This window comes from Rutilus rutilus (assembly GCF_951802725.1).
Source record: "Rutilus rutilus genome assembly, chromosome: 11".
In the NCBI taxonomy this organism is placed as follows: Eukaryota; Metazoa; Chordata; class Actinopteri; order Cypriniformes; family Leuciscidae; genus Rutilus; species Rutilus rutilus.
Window position 1 is genome coordinate 13,386,652 of NC_140216.1, and position 21,235 is coordinate 13,407,886.

A 21,235-nucleotide genomic window follows, 5' to 3' on the forward strand; every position below is an offset into this window, starting at 1 on the left:
CAGGAGGTCTCCCATCCAGGTACTAACCAGGCTCAGCCCTGCTTAGCTTCAGTGGGCAACCAGTCTTGGGCTACAGGGTGACATGCGCCTAGACATGACGAAAACGCAGTCCTGAAGTGTCAACTAATCTCTCCCCTGTGAAGGCCTCCTTCCCTTCCCTTTACCTCTGTACAGATAAAACGCGTAATACGCATGTGAACGCCATCAGCGGTTTCATAGATTCACGTTTTTGAAGTTTATGCAGAGATGCTAATGTTTTTCAAAATTTTTCAAAGCTTTTACCTTGGAGCCTATTTCAAGGTTTTTTTTTTTGCGTTCTCGAGCCACCAGGCACTGTTGTTGTGCGGATGTGCGGGCCGGAGCGCGTCAGGGGTTTTCTGTGAGAACGGTGTTGTGTAGCGGCCCCTAAGTTAATAACTATGATCTTTGCAACGGAAGTGAATCAATCAAAACTAACTTTAGCTGGACAGTAACATAATTTTAGAGCTGCTGTAAAGCCCAAACAATCTCTGTTACTTTAATTTCCTATAATCACTGTAAAGCTGCTTTGAAACAGTCTGTATTGTTAAAAGCGCTATATAAATGAAGGTGACTCGACTTATGAGATTTCATAATTTAACATTTAGCTGCAGTTATATTTAGACATCATGGGACTTTCCTCATGTTATTTATCCTTTATTTAAGAAAAAAAAAAGTCTTATTTCAATTCCATTATATCTGTGTGTCAATCTACATTAACAAAATCATCTGCATCTATTGTGCCAAATTGTTTGCGATGGGCTGGGTTTGTTTGAATAAAACCGCGTTTTATATGTTATGAATAATGCAATGTGTCAACACATGAAATTGATTTGTCTGAGGCACACAGTCTGATGTCTTCATTTCAGCACCCTGATGATAACCTGGAAACTTTCTATTGGCTCAGCGTATATCCTTTCTGCTGCTTCATTTTATAGCTTTGTTGACTCATTTAAACCTCACACAGTATTCCACATTGAGAGTCATGCCCATAATGTCTATGATTCCTCCCTGTAAGATTTGGCCTCAATCAAGGTTTTATGCTAATTACACACTGTATAAACGTTATAGTTCAGCACACAATAGGCTACTTGTCACTTAAGCCAATGATGATACGTTGCACAAGAAGTAATTGCTACCCTTGTCTTCAAAGCTAAAACAAGGACTTTTGGGTAATCTTTCCTGATATTTAACTTCAGAAACACAAAATGCGTACCATGTGCCTCAAGTAAAACACTGCACTGAAAATAAATTGTTACAGGATTTACTTTAAAAAAAAAAATTACTCGGAAAGAGATTAAAGAGAAATGGCAAGTAACGTTGAACTCAAGTAGATATACTGAAATAGTATTTTCTTGTAAAACATACTCCAATGATCTTTGTTTTATTTACAACTTTGAAAAAATGTTTTTTTTTTTTTTTTTTTTGGTGTGTAAAGTGTTTTCCAATGGCCTGTCATTTTGAAGTGTCCTATGACTACAATCTGCACACCAGCTGAAGTGTTGGATCGTCTCTGCCCTTTGATTTCTGACCTTTCCCATCTTTTGTTCAGCTTTTCTTTACTCCAGAAGCTCGAGCAAAAGGTTGCCGTGAGTGCATTTCCATTTTATCACTTTCTCTCTGTGTTCTGAGACGAAAAGAATAGATATTACCTCCAAGTCTTCTCATAATCCCTGAGGATGCGCATTCGCTTTCTCTCCTGTCAGAAGCCATTCGATCCACAGTCATGCCCTTCTAACATGACAGCACAAAGATTCTAGGGTGTACATCTTCATGGAGCGAATATATTGATAAGCACGTTTTATTCCACCCTGACACTAACTTGAAGTTAGCATTAGAATAAAGAAGAAAAACACTTTTCAATTATCATGACTATAATAGGAAATTATAAAAAAAAAAAAAAAAAATGTATTTGGTGTGACTGTCATTGCGCAACATTTTTGTTGTGGGAGATCAGTTTATGGCTCGTGCTCACTTATAGGAGCTGTATTGTGTCATTACAGTTTGTTTTATGATTGAAGTGGCATTCAGAAATGAATCTGCGTGTTAAGGGAGCCATGCTGAAGTGCAACAAAACAAACCACCTCCGCTTAAACGCCTCTATTCAAAACACTTTGGACCATTCCTTGTCATTATTTGTATTGAGGCTGTATGCTCTCACATGAATACTGATTTCTTCACAAACCATTGATTTTTAGTGTTCAGTGTCGACTAAATTGTTTTTTTTTTACTTGACTAAAGATGCTTGTCTTCTAGAGCAGTATTTGGTAAAGTTCAACATGGGGGAAAATATCTCACAACCAATCAGCTGATGCTAGCTGACAGTGCCGAAGCTTTTTGTGCAGCTCTACGGTGAAAGTGTATACACAGATACTGTCTAAGGCTAATGAGGTATTATTTTTCAGACAATCTAATGATTCATAGAGTGAGAGAAGCATTATTGATTTGGGCTTTTTTCATCTGTAATGAAGGAAAAGAGTGTCTGGAGAATGACTTTTTATCGTGTCTGCAAACTTTTTCTGTGTGCACATGATGGCAATGACAATAGCACCTTTCACACAGTAATTCTGGTAAATTACCGAAAAATGACCAGAACAACATTTTTCGGTATAAATACACAAATGTGCTGTTCACAGAAACAACAGCATTCCCTCTTTTTAGCAGTAAGATATCATTCACACATCAGTACCAAAATACCAGTAAACTCTGATGTCAATAATTGGAAATGACCATTAAATGCCGTGCATGCTTTAGTTTCACTACCTGGCCAATTTGACTACATTTTCTTACTTCTGAGTGACAGCCGTTAGTGGATTATCACACAGAATGGAGAGGTGTCTTAGTAGCTCTTTGTAGCATTTTAATGTAATCATCAGACATGGCTATGTACAACAGTATTTTATAATAAGTCAAACTATGACCCATCGGATGGCTTCCCCTTCTTTTCTCTTCAGAGGGTGTTACTTTGGCGTTACCTCCTCTTGAATATCAAACTGCCGGTTGGGTTTTGTGGACTCAAGCATAAGCTCGTAAAGCTGCCCCATCTGCTCTTCTTGAAAGTCTTTGAGTTTATCTTCCGATAAATCAGCGCCAAATACCAACTTCTTGTTTCCCGCCGCTTCCAGCACCTGTGTCTGTAGGGTGTCTTTGTAGTTCTGCACAGAAAATAAGACGAATACATTAAAAAAAACATGAGCAACTTTTTATTTTTTTAGCTACTTTAGAGATAACTAAAACCTTAACACTTGTGTGCCTGCTATTGGTTCTTGTATTGATTTGACACACAGGCACAATTAAGAAATTCATTTTATAGAAAGCTATTGATTTACTATTACAGACTGTGACAGAATTATTTATTTCTCTTTGTTGGAGATTCATTGATTGCAATTCACAAGATGAAATGCAGGTCACGGGGGTTACGAAGTATCATGGAATCCACAAAGGTCTAATGGAGGTCAATGCCTTCTGCTCTCTCTAAGCCCACTTAAATCACTCCCTCTATATCAGTGATTACCACCTGTACGCAGGTCCAAAGTCTCAAGTTTTACAAAGCCAATGTTCTTCAACTTGCTAGTAAAATTGGCCTTACAACATATCTGATGTGCAGGGTTTTTTCTGTTAACCAAGTAAAGAACAGTTGTTATATTATGTCAACACATTCTGGCTCTGGCTCCTCAGTGCATCCTTGGTGTAGTCCAGGCAAAGTAACTCATTTTGGAGCCAAAAATAGAATTAATTGTAAAAGAATTTTTTTCAGCATAGATCTGATTACAGGCAGAAGTCATTCTTACCAACTAAACGATTCACTCTCACACAGAAGACACAGATGAAAAACCAGATAGACACACTTTCCAGACATTCCAGCTCTTTAAGATAATTTTGCCAGACACCAAGACTGCTTCTCTTTTTGTAGTTAGCAAGTATTTCAGACCAGGCGGGCCACACATCAGACTTCCACCGTTTGTAAAGTAGCTTTGCAGTGTTATGAGAAGCTAGCAACAGCAATATCTAGTTAGTTAAAGAAAAACAAAAAAAATCTAAAATAAAATAAAAAACACCAGAAAGAAACCTCCCCTGTTGTTGCTACCTTGTCGTGGTGGAGAGGCTTGTGTGCCTCCGTGACCCTGAAGACTATACCACCGGGGGTTATACCCCTGGCAGGTACTACCAAGCCAGGCAGTTTTCAGGTTAGAGGCCAGTCTAAAAGCAGCACTGCCATCACCCATTGGCAGTAGGATGATTGGATGAATATTGGGCCGATGTATTTGTCATATGAATGGTGTTTCTGCCTATGCAAATTAGGACATATTCAATAGGTGTGGCCCTCATGTGCATATTCTAATTCATTTCAAAAGAAACTTGTAATACAAAAAAAGTTACTTTTCATGTATACTTTTACTATGTAAAGTTTTATTGTGTTAGGAGTAAAGAAAAAAATTAAGCCTATTTGGGTGTATTTTGGGCATATTCGATTAGTCTATAGCTCATTTGCATATTAAAATTCATTTTCAAAGAAACTTGTAATACAAACATTTTTACTTTTCATGGGTACTTTCATTGTGTAAAGTTTCATTTTGATAGGAGTAAAGGAAAAAAATAGCCCCATTGGGGTGTATTGTTGCCTGGCCTTATTGGCACACATCTCGGATTGATGAGAATTTAACATATTTCCTCAACTAGGATTTCTTAGGACTTTTAGTATGTTGTTCTGGACACCTCATAGAAAAGATCTATGCTGAAAAAAATTCTTTTACAATTAGTCTGTCGTAAAACGCTACTTTGCCTGGACTAGTGGGGTTGTCAGTTCTTTTTCATAATCAATTCCATTTAAAAAAAAACAACTGCAACCAAACTATTTTCATTTGTATCAATGTTCTTCAAGGTATACATTCTTCTGCTGCCATGTGCAAAACACTGAAAGTTTCTTACTGAATGTACAGACCCACAGAGAAAGAAACAAATATACAGCATGACCAGTGTAGTCCAATACATTTGTTGAAAGTAGCTCAAAAATGCTTGATTTGATTCAGTCTTAGCGATTCCCTCACTCACTGAACAGCAAATCACCTTCAAGTCGTGTCTGATTCAAAATAAACTAAATAAATAAAGTGTGTTGTGTGTAATCATGACACTAAGATCTGTAAATACCGACTGATTGTCCATAATGTGCACTTAAAGACAGATGCCCACAATAGATTTTGTTCTAGTAAGTATTTTAATTATTAAAACAATCACTTAATTGTAACTAAAAACATTCTTTTCATAGTATATTGTGGGTTGGTTATCCACAAAGGAACTAAGAGAATGATTAATTGGAATCAGAACCAGAGTTGTTAAATACGATTATCCTCCACAATCCTTGTAGCACTAGTATGCAAAGTCCCAGAGTAGAACTAAACATATTTACACCATACCGATGATTCTATCATATGAGCTTCATTCTTAATTGAAACTTGTCCGTCACGTCTGTCAAGACTGCTTACGATCAAACCTACAAGACATTACGGGCAGACTCATTCAGGAAAATACACTGAAAACAAAACCATTAAGAACTCTCATTCACTCTCCTAACATCTTGGAATTTGGACGCAATCCAATTTTGGAAGTAAAAGGCCATTTGTCTGAGAAGCTTCCTCCTCTACATAATGTAATTAGATTGAACATCTGCCAAAGAGTAATATTTTAAGAATGGAAGGGATGTGGGCATACTGAATGCCAAGCTTTTTGGTGAAGCTCACCTTCTGAATATAAACACCTCACATCCCATCGCATTGACGTAATCAGGCAACCCGTTTTATGTTTGTCTGGAATAGCCTGACTTTCCCAAGGGCACATAACTTTAAAGATCTATACTGATAAATAGATTAGGTCTATGACCACTACTTTGTATGCACAGTACAGCTTCGAAACGTGCCGCTGAAATAACAATGGATTCACAGTTAAGTCAGTAGTCCTTTAAGAGATGCTTTTATCCAAAGTGACAAATAGTATAATAATTACAGAGACAATCCCCTGGAAGCAACCTGGGGTTAATGGAGATGGCTCAAGGCTCCAATTTACATCAAGCAAAATCTCAAACAAAAGTAAGTGTATGTGTTGTAATGTAAAAACGTAAGTGTTTTAGAGTTGGAAAAGTTTTCTGAAGATCCAACTTAGGGCTACACGATATATCGTTCTAGCATCAATATCGGGATGTCAAGTATAGGGATCGTAGTTGATGTGTGATCCGTACAGACTATGCACCAGTTTAAACATTCAAGCAATTTTAAACCATTCAAGCGCAAGAAGGTGCGAAAGAGAACTCAATTCTGATCCCGTGCGTTATTTTCTGAGCGCACAGCACGCGAACGCCGAATTCCGTTCTCTTTTTCGTCTATTTGCGCTTGAACGGACACATACACGCAAAATTATGTCAAAATGCCCATCTCAGTGAGTATCTTCATAAATACAGTCGCTTACGTGAACTTAAACAATTGAGAAAGAAAATGGATGCGAATCATTATCCTGAATCCGTCATTAATGTTAATCAAACAACAAAAAACAATCACTTTTGTAGCTTTAATAAAGATTAATTAGATTTTATAAATACATTGAAGGCTATGCAGTGTTATTTTACATTTGATTATTCAATTTCCATACCTGAATACTGTTAGACTAAAACATTTCAGTTGTATCTTTGTTCTATTGTATTTGTATACTTGTAATTTGTTCATTGTTTTCTATGCATATTCACTCCCCTACAAAATTACCCCAATCATTCTAGAATTATTTCTAAATAGAGATATTTATCTGGTGAAACTGTTTCAATATTGCAATTATTGCAGAAAAACAAAATATCGCAATGACAGTTAAGGACCTTTGAACTGCCATGACAGTTAAACGCAAAGACTGAAGAATAACACAAGACGTGTCACTAGTATTGCTTTGAATGGGGAAAAGTGCAATGCTCACTGCAGCTGCCATTAGAAGCTACAGTTCCTATAGAAACAGTGAGACGCGCGCTTAAATCATGATTCGTTTAGATTTAGCATTTAGGAACAAAATTGTTTAGACAGTTGTCAGATTTCATTGGTGATTTCAAATATGAAATTTAATCATAAGCTTGGTGAACAGTTTTGGAGAATTTGATGTTTCCCCATTCAAAAAGATAGGAGCTGTACTTGCATGCCGAGAGGCATTGCAAAGATGGACGCCGAGTGAAATGACTTGTCGAAAAAGGGACTTTGGTTAAACATGGGTGCGCTTTGGGCTCCACTGACGCGAAAATATTTTCTGGTTCACTTTTCGCTCAGTTCATCAAAGTCAAACATGTAAAGCTGGTGCAAACATAACCACATCCCTATGATCAGATGCTTTCTTGATGCTACTCTTTTCTCACCACTGTCATTTTTGACACCACTCCTAGCAGCATGGCCAGAGTTGGAATGGTCGCAAGCAGTAGACCACTGTACAACCATTTCAAACATGTGTTTATCCCTGAGCAAAGAACGAAGAACAACTTAACAGAGAGTAGATCAGGGTCTTTATAGTTCTTGAGCCAGCAAATTTCTGGTTAAAAGGTTAACCAGCACTTTGTCACACCTGTTTTCATTGCTATGTGCGACATTTTAAAAATAAGCAAGGAGTAAACTACATGCAAGTATGCAGACACAAATGCTCGGTCCTGTTATTATTTTGATATTCATAAAGTTTATTTCCCCTTCACCCCTTCTTATTTTGTATCTCACATCACCTTTAATATAAGATTAGTGGTAATGCACTTGCTTCTGACACATGGTGCTTTGGTGCTCCTGAGGTTCAACTTTGATATCCACATTTTGTCACCCAGACCAAGTTACATATTAAAATTTGTATGAAGAAACATGGTGTGGTGTTTGCACACTGAAAAGATGCAAGGGTGCTCTGGGTGGTTACCTGGGCGTTGTCATTAGCTTTTTATGGTGTTCAGAGTTGTTTTTAACATATAACATGAGGCAACTAGATGCTGATGACTAATATGATGTTCTGGGTTGTCCCAAGTCTTCCCAATATCCCAAGATATTCTGACCCTTCCATCAAAATAAGTCTATAAAATGTCTTCACCAGATTTATCATCTACCAAGTGAAAATGGCAAACCCATATATAAAAACAACAATGCACACACTTTTCACTCCTTCACATTCTCCTTTTCTTTCATTCCTCAGGGAAAGCTTGTCTGTTGCAAATGCGGTCGATTTATTAGGCGATGAGAAGCCCCCTGGGCCCTCTGGTGTAACTGGATTAAAGTGAACACTCAGTGCTCCTAATCACATTTGGAGGCTCGCTCTACGTCTGTTCCTGGCTCCGCCACCCTTCCTCATTGTGTTTTTTTTTCCAGCAGTGCTTTGAAAACTGAGACCCCACAGTAATTCACTCACCTCCAAATGAACGAGTGGGAAGGGGGTTCTTAATCACTCACACACACTCCTTCCCAATACTAATGTTAGAGTGGACTCCTCCATTCACAGCTGTATTGTGAGCGAGTGTGAAGCACTACAGCTCTGTTGTAAAATAGTGAGCTGCCTACCTAGACCAGTATGACTTACTTTCTTCTTGCGAACACAAAAGATATTTGGAAGACAATTGGGAACCAAACAGCATTGAAGCCCACTGGCGTCTATTGTGTAGCCAAACAAAATATGTTTCTATATGTTCCCAAGAAGAAAGCAAGTCATATAAGTTTAGAATGTCATGAGGATGAATAAATGATGACAGAACATACATTTTTGGGTGGAGATTACCTTTAAAGGGTTAGTTCACCCAAAAATTTAAATTCTGTCATTCATTTTCGGTACACAAATGAAGATCTTTTTGATTAAATCTGAGAGCTTTCTATTCCTCCATTGACAGCTACGCAACTGACACTTTGTCCAGTGGCATACCTTTGTTTTAAAAAGTGGGTGGGACAGGTGTGGGTGGGTGTGGGGGGTGAGGGTGTAAGATACTGTATGTGTACAATAAAAATGTGATGTCCAGAAATGAATTTAAATAGTACATTCATTGGGTTTAATTTGTCGTTTAATGAGATCTACTAATATTGTTAGTGTCTAGAATTTTCACGTGAATAAATGCATAGATCCGCAAATTTCGCTTGTGTACTTTATTGGTCAAGTGATAGAACTTTTGCCAAGCGTGTCAGAGGTTTCGGGTTCTAATCCGCAATCGTATTGTTTTTTTTGTTTTGTTTTACTCATCAAACGCGAATATGTTCATCAGTGGTAGTATATTAAGCAGGGACACGAGACGTTTGCGTGCAATTTGTTTTTGTGATTTCACCGGTGTTGTGCCGAATTTCGACCCCCGCCAAATTATTACCCCCCTCGTTAAAGTCAGTACCTGATTGCCTAATCCTAACCCCTCCCCTACCACTAATCCTAAACCTACCAATGCTAGGGGGTAATAATTTGGCGGGGGTCGAAATTCGGCACAACACCGGAAAGAATAGAGAGTCTTCGCAACTGCGTTAAACGATAGATTAAAGCGCGCATCCGTGTTCAGACTGAGCCACAAGAGAACACTGTATGTGCGCCACTGATAGCAAGCGGCAACAGGCACTCAGCTTGATTTAAAAAACAACACATTTCAGCACTAGATTGTCTCTTATTTAACAAATGAACGAAATGAATGCCCTACAAGTTAACCAGAGATGTTTTTTATTTATCTGTATTAGGTATATCTGTGCTGCGAGATGTTTCAAAAAGTAGTGGGGTGGGGACAATATCGACCCTGGTGGGGACATGTCCCACCCGCAAATTACGCCTATGACTTAGACGCTTCAAAAAGTTCATAAAGAGATCATAAAACTAGTCCATTTGAATTGAGCAGTCAAGTCCAAATTTTCTAAAGGACATTAGATCGCTTTATATGATGAACAGATTGAATTTAGGCATTTATGCTTTAAAATATCATATTTTGTGTTAAACAGAAGAAAGAAACTCATGCAGGTTTAGAACGACATATGGGTGAGTGCGGATTGATTCTGGACCCAGGTTTTACAGTGGACATAGTGGTGTAGAACTGAAATTGTATTTCATAAACTGTAAATTGAATTTAAAGGGTTTCATGCTCAATGCAACCCCAAAAGCACATTGTGATCGGCACAAACTATGTTTTTACTCGCTGCAAGTGAACTCAATACCAAAACAGTCCAATCTAATAAAAAAGTGATTACTTTTACCCATTATTATTCCTTTTACAATTATCACATCACATGGTTTGCGTAGTAACATGCTGATATCAAACTCTACTGGGAATCACTTTTGAGTTGAGTTCACCCACAAATGAAAATGATGTCATCATTTACTCAGCCTCATGTTATTCCAAACCTGTTTAATTCACTTTTATCCATGCAACACAAACAGTGAATTTCTGAGAAATATAATGGCAATCTTATTATACTGAAAGTAAACGGGCTATCAAAATGACAAATAAGCCACTTAAAAGTGTCATAAAAGTGGTCCAAACGATTGTTCTTAAGTGTTCTAAAGTCATACGACAGCTTTGTGTGAGAAAAATATAAAAATTGTTAAGTTGTAGCTGTCTTTGATGTGCTCATGAAAGAATTTGTGAAGTCTCACTTATGAATAAATTGTTATTTTGAGTCAAATCTTTTAAATTGTGTTATCCAATTCACAAAAATGGTCTGAATTATCAGTACTCGAGTTTAATTCACTCAATGATTCAGTCACAAACTGCGAGGGGAAGATTATCAGTGAACAATGACTTAAATTTCAGTCCTTTCCCAAACAAAGCTGATGTATGGCATTATGTGTTCCACAAAAGAAAGTAATGCAGGTTTGGAATGACATGAGTGTGAGTAAATAATGACAGCATTTTCTTTTTGGGCTGAACTATCCCTTTAAGGTTTACTCTGTGTATTTTATTACATTTTCTGTGTTGACCGGATTTATTTTCTAACTGTGTACGTGCATAAGCGAAATGTTGCAAAGGGCTAGACGGGCTATTTTTTTCAGGACAGTCAGCTGTCCATTTTGGAAGAATGTGTACATGTCCTTCTGTACAAGGACATAGTGACTCTCATTACCTGCAAGTGTGAGATTTTTACCCTCTTAAAGAATATCTGTTTCTGTCAAAGCCAGTACAGGAACATCGAGTCCTCTGAAATGATACTGCATGACTGTGAAAATGCAATAAGAGCTTTGTCCACAATCCTGAGTTACCAGAACCATACTAGAAGTGTAATACATCTTGTGAAGTTTGACAGCTCAAAAATCAACTCCAATATCCAGGCTTAGAGTAAAGGAAGATCTGGATTATTGCTCCTTGAAAGCATGCTGCTGCATGTTTAAGTGGAGTTCATGCGTTGAATTCGATCTTTGGATTTGTCATGGAACATTTCATTCGAGCATGGCGTCAGAGCACGATTCTGTAACCACGTAACTAAAGTGAAAGAAATAGGTCTCATCAAAGTGATGCTGGATTAAAGTGTAATTAATGTACACAGATGGTGTCAGGAAACAGCGGTGCTCCCTGGGAGAAAAGGATTTGTTAGCTATGGGGTTATGGATGAATTCTATTATGTCTTCATGATGATAGAGACTTCAGGAAGGTGCTGCCATCATGTGGAATGTTTCAGCAAAGGCCTGACTCATTAAAGGGATGGTTCCGCCCAAACAATAAAATGTTGTCATTTACTCACCCTCAAGTTGTTCCAAACCTGTATGAGTTTCTTCTGTTGAACACAAAAGAAGATATTTTGAAGAATATTGGTAATCAAACAGTTGACGGTAGCTACTGACGTCCATTTTTTTTCTTTACTATGGACGACAATGGCTACTGTCAAATGTTTGATTACCAACATTATTCCAAATATCTTCTTTTGTGTTCAACAGAAGAAAGAAACTCATACAGGTTTGAAACAACTTGAGGGTGAGTAAATGATGACAACATTTTCCTTTTTGGGTGAACTATCCCTTTAAAGAACTTAAGATTTGGTAACATCTCTTGTAAATATAAATTTGTTTCCATTTTACAACAACACTTAATACATATACAAATAGGATGAGGATGAAAAATAATAAGGGGAATTTGCATGTGGGGTTATGTGAGAATGATGATGTACAGTGGCATGATGTAAATGTAGGGATGCACAGTGACAAAAAAAAAACACAATAGTACTATTAGCCACACCACCAATTTTTTTTATAAAATAAATTATTGTGGGGGACCCCCATTATAAGACTTGATTCGATTCAAGCACTGTCATGTAATTAAGTGATTTAAATTTATTTGCTTACTCTGCAGTCAAGCGATGGAAGCTCACAGCTGGGTTTCCCTCTTACCTGCCATTCTGTCATGAAGCGTGTGACATCTTCACCTGATGCAGACTTGTTTCTTCTGAATTCATCTTTCACATACTGATCACCCAGAGCCCGCAGGTCTATGGGCAGGAAGCGGTGCAGTAACAGGATTCTCTTATACAAAGACCGAACCACTGATACATGTGCTGGAAGTGCCATAACTTCACAATCTGACAGACAGTAACCTCTAGATATTATACAGCGACAAGTGCGTCCTGTTTGAACACAGCAACGAAGTGTTAGTGCACCAGCCTAAAAATCATAGCTCATGAGAAAGACGAACCGATCTGATATTATGAATTAGAAAAGGTCATATGTACATAACACTGTTGATTACCCAACCGTACTTGCAGTCTTCTTCACCGCAACGCTTTGAGTGTTATTACAGCCGCTGCTGCCCTCTGGCGCCGTTGGGATGTAGTGCAACTAAGAAAACGGGCGCCAAACTCTTTCTCATTCAAATACGTCACCCAAGACCAACCTATTAAAAGTTCATTTAAAGGGTTAGTTCACCCAAAAATGAAAATTATGTCATTAATGACTCACCCTCATGTCGTTCCAAGCCCGTAAGACCTCCATCCATTCATCTTCGGAACACAGTTTAAGATATTTTAGATTTAGTCCGAGAGCTTTCTGTCCCTCCATTGAAAATGTACGGTATACTGTCCAGTGTCCATGTCCAGAAAGGTAATAAAGATATCATCAAAGTAGTCCATGTGACATCAGTGGGTTAGTTAGAATTTTTTGAAGCATCGAAAATACATTTTGGTCCAAAAATAACAAAAACTACGACTTTATTCAGCATTGTATTCTCTCTGGACATGGACAGTATAGGCTACCGTAGGCTACATACACTCTCGGACTAAATCTAAAATATCTTAAACTGTGTTCCGAAGATGAACGGAGGTCTTACGGGCTTGGAACGACATGAGGGTGAGTCATTAATGACATAAGTTTCATTTTTGGGTGAATTAACCCTTTAAATCTTCTTTAGAACATTGTGTTTTGCCAAGTTAATGTTTACAAATCAATAATTTAATCGTGACGATCATGAGAGGTTTTTGTTGTGTAGGTTTGTGTAGTGTATTGAAATGGGTAATAATTATGTCTCATTGCATGTTTTATATGACCATGCATTTTACAACATTGAACAGGCACTTTATTTAGGCTATATTGTCATTGCAGTGCTGAATTATATATAGATGTTAAAGTAAGAAAAATAAGAAACAGAAAAAGACAACATATTTTTTATATATTAAAAAAACATGCAATATATTTTCCTTTAAAACATGTTCAGAAATATTCAGATACGTTAATATAATATAATATAATATAATATAATATAATATAATATAATATAATATAATATAATATAATATAATCATGAGGAAAAACAACATGAGAAAAAAAAAGTACATGGCTTTCCATCCACTGATGTCAGTAATGCAACCTGTAGAACTTTGTTGCACAATATGTAAAGTCATCTGTGTGTTTAAGGGCAGAACGTTCGGAGCATTGAAGAGATGCTGTCTTTGTTTAAATGAGTTGAAGAAGATTTTATCATACATATCGTAGACATGAGATTATTTAAGCACTACATTTTATTTTTAAGTGGCGTAGCAGTAAGTCTGCTTCTCTCAATAACTTATTCTAGTGTTCTAAGGACTCTGACACCTACATTTGCCATGCATGCAAGGAATACATATACTGTATGGCACACAGGTAAGACAAAGGCTTTTTCTCTACCCTTACATTTCTCCTCTGTAATCAGCTACAACCACAGTAAATAAAAAAGAAGCAGAAAAGAAGACAGAAGCTGTTGGAAATAATATACTATACTACTCTTACAATTGCTCCTATACTAAACAGTATGAACATTTTCTGTATAGAATACCCAGATGACCTACTACATTTACTCAAAAACAAACAAACAAAATACATACAATTGGAATGGATAGGTTACTTGTCTGCTGCATATGAATTTATTTACTGTACACATTTGTTAAAGAATTTACCGTTATTAAATTGTGTTATGTAATTCTGGGCATGTGTTCAATTGTTGTCATACGACCTCAACAAATGAAACCCATTATCATCTTTGAAATAACTTATTTACTTTGTAAAAGTACATTTTGGCATACATAAGAGTATATAGCCTAGTCATTGCGGAAATACTGCACTTGTAATGTTTTCAGCAGAGGTGGACAAAGTACACAACTTCCTTACTTGAGTGAAAGTACAGGTACTACTGATCAAATATTACTCCGTTATACAAGTAAAGGTTGCAAAGACCGATTTTTACTTAAGTAAAAGTACAGAAGTACTTGTTTTTAAAAGTACTTAAGTATCAAAAGTAAATGTCAATGCATTATTGTTGCATTGTTGTATGTAATACTTACAGTACCTTATGCCTCTGAATCTATGCCTACCTACCCTCATATCAATATCAAATTTATTTCTAACACAGTTCCAGTAGTGGGATTGAATGTGAGATTGAGTAAGTGCACTCAATAACGTCCACAATGGTTTCGGACACCCAAATGGCTGTTCCCTCAAATAGTGCCCTATTTAAAGTTTTTTTACTTTTATTATGAATATGTTAGCCTTACTGTTATCTGTAAGCTAGTGTGCTCCAAAACAATGACAAAATTCGCATTTAGAAGACCAAACCCAACACTGAAAATGAAAATCAGGTTGATGTCAGAATCCAATGCCAGATTGACATTAACGGACACTGACGTCGGATAGACGTTGTATTGTGGTTGAAAATGAAAATCGGGTTGACGTCAGAAACCAACATTAGTCATCTCCAACCAAAATCATCCCCTGACTGACGTTACTACTTTCTACTCAAGGACCTTGACAGAATTGTAGTGGAGTAAAAAGTAAGATATTTGTCTTTCAAATGTGGTGAAGTTAAAGTAAAAAGTTTCCACAAAAAAATAATACTCGAGTAAAGTACAGATACTCAAAAAGTGCAAGTACAGTACTCAAGTAAATGTACTTTGTTACTGTCCACCTCTGGTTTTCAGACATTACATGTTATTTGAAATTAAATGAAAATGTATTATGAAATGGAATTACCTTAACTTTGACCCAGTGCAGTGATTTAAGTAGGACTTAAGTACTTTATATGTAATTTCATGATTAATTCTATTGTCTTTGAAATATGGTTAAAGTGTACTGCTGAATGTACAGGCAACATTTATAGTAAACTGAAATATACTTTAATGTAATTTCTATTTTAACTTGTCCTATTTTTTAAACATATTTGTAATTATGACGTTTGCAATGCAGCACATTTAAAATAAACTACGGCTAAAATAAACAAGTACTTTACATGTACTTTAGTATGTTAGTCAACACATCAATATAAATGTACTTATTTAAAGCATGACAAAAGATTAAAACAATAATTTCAAATGTATTAAAGTAAAACTTTTAGTTTAGCATTATTACTTTTTAAAAGTTACACTTTTATTGCATTAATATTATATTATCTGCAAGTACAGTTTTTGTTTAAAATATATACTTTTAAGATTTGAATTACACTATTACACAATTACAAGTGCACATTCAATACAATTAGGTGTACTTCTTTTTCACAAGGGTTATTACCGTTATTAATTAGCATTTTTAATCCAATTTGTATAATGTATGTGGTTTGTTGTATACTGCGCACTTTGACAAATGTACTAGATCACCCATGTTTTCCTTGCCTGCATAAAATGTAAATACTAAGCACAGTATTCATACTGCAAAAATACAGTACATTCTATTTCAGAGCTAAACCTGGCTATAGGCCTGTTCACACCAAAACGCTAACTATAAAGGTACAACTTTATTATTAGCATCCACACACACGCACAATAACGCTCTGTTTGTTTTAAGTTTACACGACAGTTTTGTCGACTATCACGTTAAATAATCTTTAAAAAAATCGAATATATTTTCAAAGTGGGGAGGATTCTGATTGGCTGTCAGTGTTTTTATCGTTCATCAGCTGAAAACAAACACACAAAAAGTTCTGAAATTGATTCCAATGATATCATTCCTCTGTGTTATTATCGGTTTAGTTGTGGTGCTATTCTTAAAATTATTTTTACAACTAGGTATATATTTATTGTTGTTGTTATCGTCCTTGGTGTGAACTTGGCTTGTATACTATCCTGAACAATAGCTGAAACTTTGTATTATTAGCGCTTCTCATGTTTATGGCCTCTTTAAGATGAATCACTTGTTGTTTTCCTCAATTGTAATTGTAATCTGCTAAATGAATAAATGTAAAATAAACGGGCCTTAAGCTAAACTCTAATATTCTTATAGCCGAGAACAGAGGAGCCGCACTAGACCTTAGCCAGAAGGTCAGAGTGTTATGCTGGGTAATGACGCAGCCTCAACACCTGGAATCTAGAACCCAACATGTGCGTGACACATGGGGCAAACGCTGCAACATCATTCTGTACATGAGCTCGAAGGAGTCAGACTTCCCTACGGTAGGGCTCAACGTGTCAGAAGGACGCAGTCAGCTCTACTGGAAGACCATACGGGCCTTCCAGCACATTCACAAGCATCATCTGGATGATGCTGATTGGTTCCTCAAAGCTGACGATGACACGTTTGTTGTCCTTGAGAATTTGCGCCACGGTCTGTCCAAGCACAACACAGAGGAACCGCTGTATTTTGGACGTAGGTTCGCACCGTTCGTTAAACAGGGCTACATGAGCGGAGGGGCTGGTTATGTCCTCAGTAAGGAAGCTTTGAGGAGATTCGTGAGAGGTTTTGCTGATGGACTTTGCACACACAACACAGAACTTGAGGATAAAGGATTGGGACAATGCATGGAGACAATGAAAGTTAGGACAGGTGATTCCAGAGACATGTTGAGGAGACAAACCTTTCACCCTTACCCTCCAGACTATTACCTGCCCAGACAGCTACCCAGACGACGACCCTGGTACCTCCTCTATGAGCATTATAACCCTGTTGAGGTAAGAAGGAGATGTAGGGTGAATCAATACACTAAACAACCTTTGCCCTGATTTTTGCCCCAATTTACAGTCCAGAGGTGTCAAAAGTCAGAAAGTCAAAGAGTTTGGGCAGTCGGAGTTGACAGATTTCACAGAAAATCATGAAGAGTATGATGGGCACAGATTCAGATTTTTTTTTTATCTTAAAGACAGTAATTCCTTCCAGTCAAAGGAGATCAAACATGTTTGATATTTTGAGCCGATTTTAGAACGTATTGTTTTCAGTTGTCCTGTGTCCAGAGCCATAGCTGGGGCCCACAGCAACAACCACGGGTGCGTTTCCCAAAAGCATCGTTAGCCAACTATGGTCGCAAGTTCCATCGTTATCAGCATAGTTCAACGAGTCTGTGTTTCCCAAAAACATAGTTCTAACAAACATTCGCAAACAGACCTGTGGTTAGAAGTATAGTTTCTTGTTTGCATGACATGTGGACTCAATAAATCCTTATCTTGAGCCAAATAAGCAAGCTGACATTCAGTAAAATCTATATCTTTTATTCAGAATACATACAAATTTTTGAAGAGTGCGCATGTGCGAACGTGCTCTAAGAACAAGCCTATGATTGAATCTGGAAATAAAGCAAAATAACTAAGAAAAATGATTTATAGCAAACCATCTAGCATTAATTCGATCTCGAACAGATTCATTAAAAAAAGTTATTACTCCACCACATGAGTGACATCATTACCAACGTGGTTCAACGACAAATTTGCGACAATATGGTTTCGGGAAACAGTCAGGACTAGCTAGTTGATTTCTTCAACGATGCATCGTACTACAGCAGTTAAGCAGCGAGTTATGTCGTTGTACGGAAAACACACCCCTGCACATGATCATCGGATGAAATTGAAATCCTCACTACCTTTCGCCCCGCTAGCATCAAGACGCTTGTGCGGTTGTTGCGTTTGGTGTGTGACCCTCAGTCGTTTAGCATACAATACCCAGTTTTTCCTTTTAGCCGTTTACAAAGTCAGTCATACAAAGTGTATGATGCTTAATGATTAAAAATTTGTTCAGATTTTAAAAGTTGTGTAGTGAATACCAGCCTTTAGGCTAATGAGGGTCATCAACTACCTTCAAATGATAACAAATGATAAAGATGTCATTAATTCATACTATCATTCCTGTGGGTGAAAATACAGACTCAAATTAAAATAAAATGAAGCCATGTGTATGTGCATGTAGCTGATGTACATTTTTTTTCAATGAATTGTTATTAAAGAAAAAAATCACCCCCTCCCCTCATTCAAGTCCTTGCTTCACATGCTCATACTGTCAGCATCTCATTGGCTCTCAGCTACATGGACATGTCCAAGTCCAAATGGTCTCAGTTTAGTGTTCTAGTAACCAGCTCTAGATTCGAGAACTGCCATTATCCGTGTACTGTTGACTGAAGAACTATGCCACCGGATCACTGTTACATGAATATTTAGTGCCTCTTTATTAAACCCTTCGGCAGTGAGTTCCAACTAAATACTGTTGGCTGTGAGTTTTACAAGCAAGACATAATCCTGGATAAACATCTTTTGTTGATCCTGGAACAACATTACTGTCCAAAAGTATTGTTTTAATCCAATCATGGCAGTTGAAAATGGAACCATCAAGTCAGACAATTTCTGCTTCCTTGTTGGTCGAGGAACAACTCTGTAATATACTATTTATATTTGATTGATACGTTTCCAGTTAAGAGTTGTGTTCAGGATGTTGATCCAGGAACATGTCATTAGTGACGTAGGGTAATTCTACAATAGCATCTTCTCCAAAAATGTTTGCTTTTGCATGATCCACAACAATAATAATTATTATTATTATGATAATCAATAATAATAATGATGATGTTGATGATGATAATGATGATTTCACTGTTAAACCCCCTTGGAATGAAAAGAAAATACCTCTAGGCCTTTTTCACATTTCCTGGCTTATGATCAATCAGTCAGATGCAGATATAACCAGGACATAGTAAAGAAAATCCAATTTATATTCAGGGAGGATTTAGGTTTAAAGGCGAAAGGCGGAGAGAAGTGAGATGTATATGAGTACAGTTAAAAAAAAAAAAAAACCTTTCTTAGGTCTCTCTTAACTCTCCTTCTCAGCTAGGATTTGATTGATTGTTCTTTATGTTAATATACATTGTTCTGTTCTTGTGTTTTTAGGGCCCTGGATGCTGTTCAGATTTAGCCATCTCTTTCCACTACATAGATGCAGTGGGAATGCACACACTAGAGTACTACACCTACCACTTACGCCCATATGGATATAAATACAGATTTAACCCAGATTAACAAATAATAGAACCAACAGCAAATCTAAAAATAAGACAGCATTCAAAATGTATTTTAAAGATACATTTTTTTAATACATGTTTACATTACTTCCCAGTAAGACCATCACATGTCAATAATGTTACATTTATTGTTCTATAATACATATTAAAACAGGTTTTACAAAGTTACAGACTAAGAACTTTATTGTCCAAAACATTATTAACATTAGCTTCGGAAACACAATGGTTCGCTTCATCACAGACCGAACGTAAAAAATTCAAGTTGAGAATATTTGTTAAAATCTGTCAAATGTAAGACAAGTTAATCCAAACTTTGTCATTCATTTATATTGGAAAGGACTTCTGAATGTTTGATTGTAATTTATTTAAGACATGCAGGGAGGAGTTCATACCCAAATTTATGAGTCATGCTCACTGCTATAAGGAAACATTAAAAATGATATATGGGAAAACATCCTTGAAATGCAAATGCTGTTAATCACACAATATAATACAACTACTACTTATAATATAATACAAGTACTTCCTGGTACACAGTATTAGTAATTTTGTGCAATGCTTTTCTGTTGCATAATATATTTGTCTAAAATATCATCTTAGAGTATGTACATACTTTATGATGCTTACATTGCAAAACCATTAAAATAATCATGGATTTAGAGTGGCATACACTTGTACAATACATTTCAGTTTTACTTTATACAGTTTAATGAGGGAGGGTCACTTTAGCAGAACTTTAGCTTCTTAACATTAGCTTTGAAGTTAAGGTAATGTATTATTTAACGCATATTAAACATTTTTCACAAAAATACTTTGCAGTTAAACAATAATTGGTGGACTCCCTGCAGCATTGCCCTGTGATGACCACATATGATGACCCTAAATTATGTATATAAGCATTTTTAGTCATTTTTTTAAAACAAAGGGGATTACCAGCAACTCTTTTTTTCCACTTTGTGGAAAAAGGTAAGTTATAATTTACTAGTAAGTTGACGATTGTAAATCACAATTAACAGAAATATTTACAATGCTGTATTTTTAAGGATGCAACATACAGAAAAGGATTATTTAAAATGAAGAAATTAATGATACTTTCAGTGCGACTAGGAAGAATATACATGTTATTCTCAAGAAAATGGAGCAGCACTAAGTCTAGTAAACAATAATTAAAGTAGTGTTGGTTCACAATCTGATCTACAGTCAGTGTAGGCTTCCTTACTGTTCTCATAAAAGACATGTACTACAATGAAAATGCATAGTGCATGACTGCAAAGTAAATAAAAAAAAAAAAGCTGAATGAAGCCCTGTGCTTTATTGTGAAGGTGTGTTATGTCTGCACACAAGCGCTTATACAAATGTCTTCTGTCTCAAAACGGTTGCTGTTGCCTTGGCAACCACCATACCAGAATTGTGCGCACGCGTTGGCCTCCGGGTCATAGTACCACATCACATTGTACTCTCTACATGGCCCAGGGTCCAATCCCTGCCTACAGTCTACATCTGAAAAACAACAACAACATAGATCTGAAGTATTTGAACCAAATCTGGATTCAAACTATA

At 36.7% G+C, this 21,235-nt stretch overlaps 3 protein-coding genes across 7 annotated transcripts in view; 1 reads left to right on the forward strand and 2 right to left on the reverse strand.

Annotated features, from left to right (window-relative positions):
• Window positions 1-2,861: 2,861 nt before the first annotated feature.
• sdhaf3 (succinate dehydrogenase complex assembly factor 3) lies at window positions 2,862-12,812 on the reverse strand. Of its 4 annotated transcripts, none has more exons than XM_084422895.1 (3): window positions 12,695-12,812; window positions 12,340-12,572; window positions 2,862-3,173 (listed from the first exon to the last, which is right to left on the reverse strand). In XM_084422895.1, exons 2-3 carry the CDS (start codon window positions 12,514-12,516, stop codon window positions 2,979-2,981), a joined length of 372 nt encoding a protein of 123 aa, XP_084279021.1. In that variant the 5' UTR covers window positions 12,517-12,572; window positions 12,695-12,812; the 3' UTR covers window positions 2,862-2,978. The 4 variants fall into 4 exon arrangements, with proteins under 4 accessions (XP_084279021.1, XP_084279020.1, XP_084279019.1 ...); XM_084422894.1 differs by having other exon boundaries at window positions 12,705-12,795; XM_084422893.1 differs by having other exon boundaries at window positions 12,678-12,770.
• A 1,122-nt stretch (window positions 12,813-13,934) lies between these two features.
• c1galt1a (core 1 synthase, glycoprotein-N-acetylgalactosamine 3-beta-galactosyltransferase 1a) lies at window positions 13,935-19,764 on the forward strand (the record flags this gene model as incomplete). The annotated part of the gene is made up of 3 exons (XM_084423184.1): window positions 13,935-14,079; window positions 16,684-17,348; window positions 19,545-19,764. 3 exons carry the CDS (start codon window positions 13,935-13,937, stop codon window positions 19,671-19,673), a joined length of 939 nt encoding a protein of 312 aa, XP_084279310.1. The 3' UTR covers window positions 19,674-19,764.
• Window positions 19,758-21,235, reverse strand: part of col28a1a (collagen, type XXVIII, alpha 1a) — a 28,427-nt gene continuing 26,949 nt past the window's right edge. For both annotated transcript variants that reach the window (XM_084423182.1, XM_084423183.1), the window contains one exon: window positions 19,758-21,175. In XM_084423182.1, the coding sequence (XP_084279308.1) occupies window positions 21,003-21,175 (173 nt within the window). In that variant the 3' untranslated portion in view covers window positions 19,758-21,002. The remainder of the gene's footprint in view (window positions 21,176-21,235) is intronic.

Coding starts and splice junctions, on each gene's coding strand:
- sdhaf3 (XM_084422895.1), bottom strand. CDS start 12,516: ATGGCACTTCCAGCACATGTATCAGTGGTTCGGTCTTTGTATAAGAGA. Junction 3,174..12,339: donor GCTTCATGACAGAATGGCAG/GTAAGAGGGAAA, acceptor TTTTCTGTGCAG/AACTACAAAGACACCCTACA.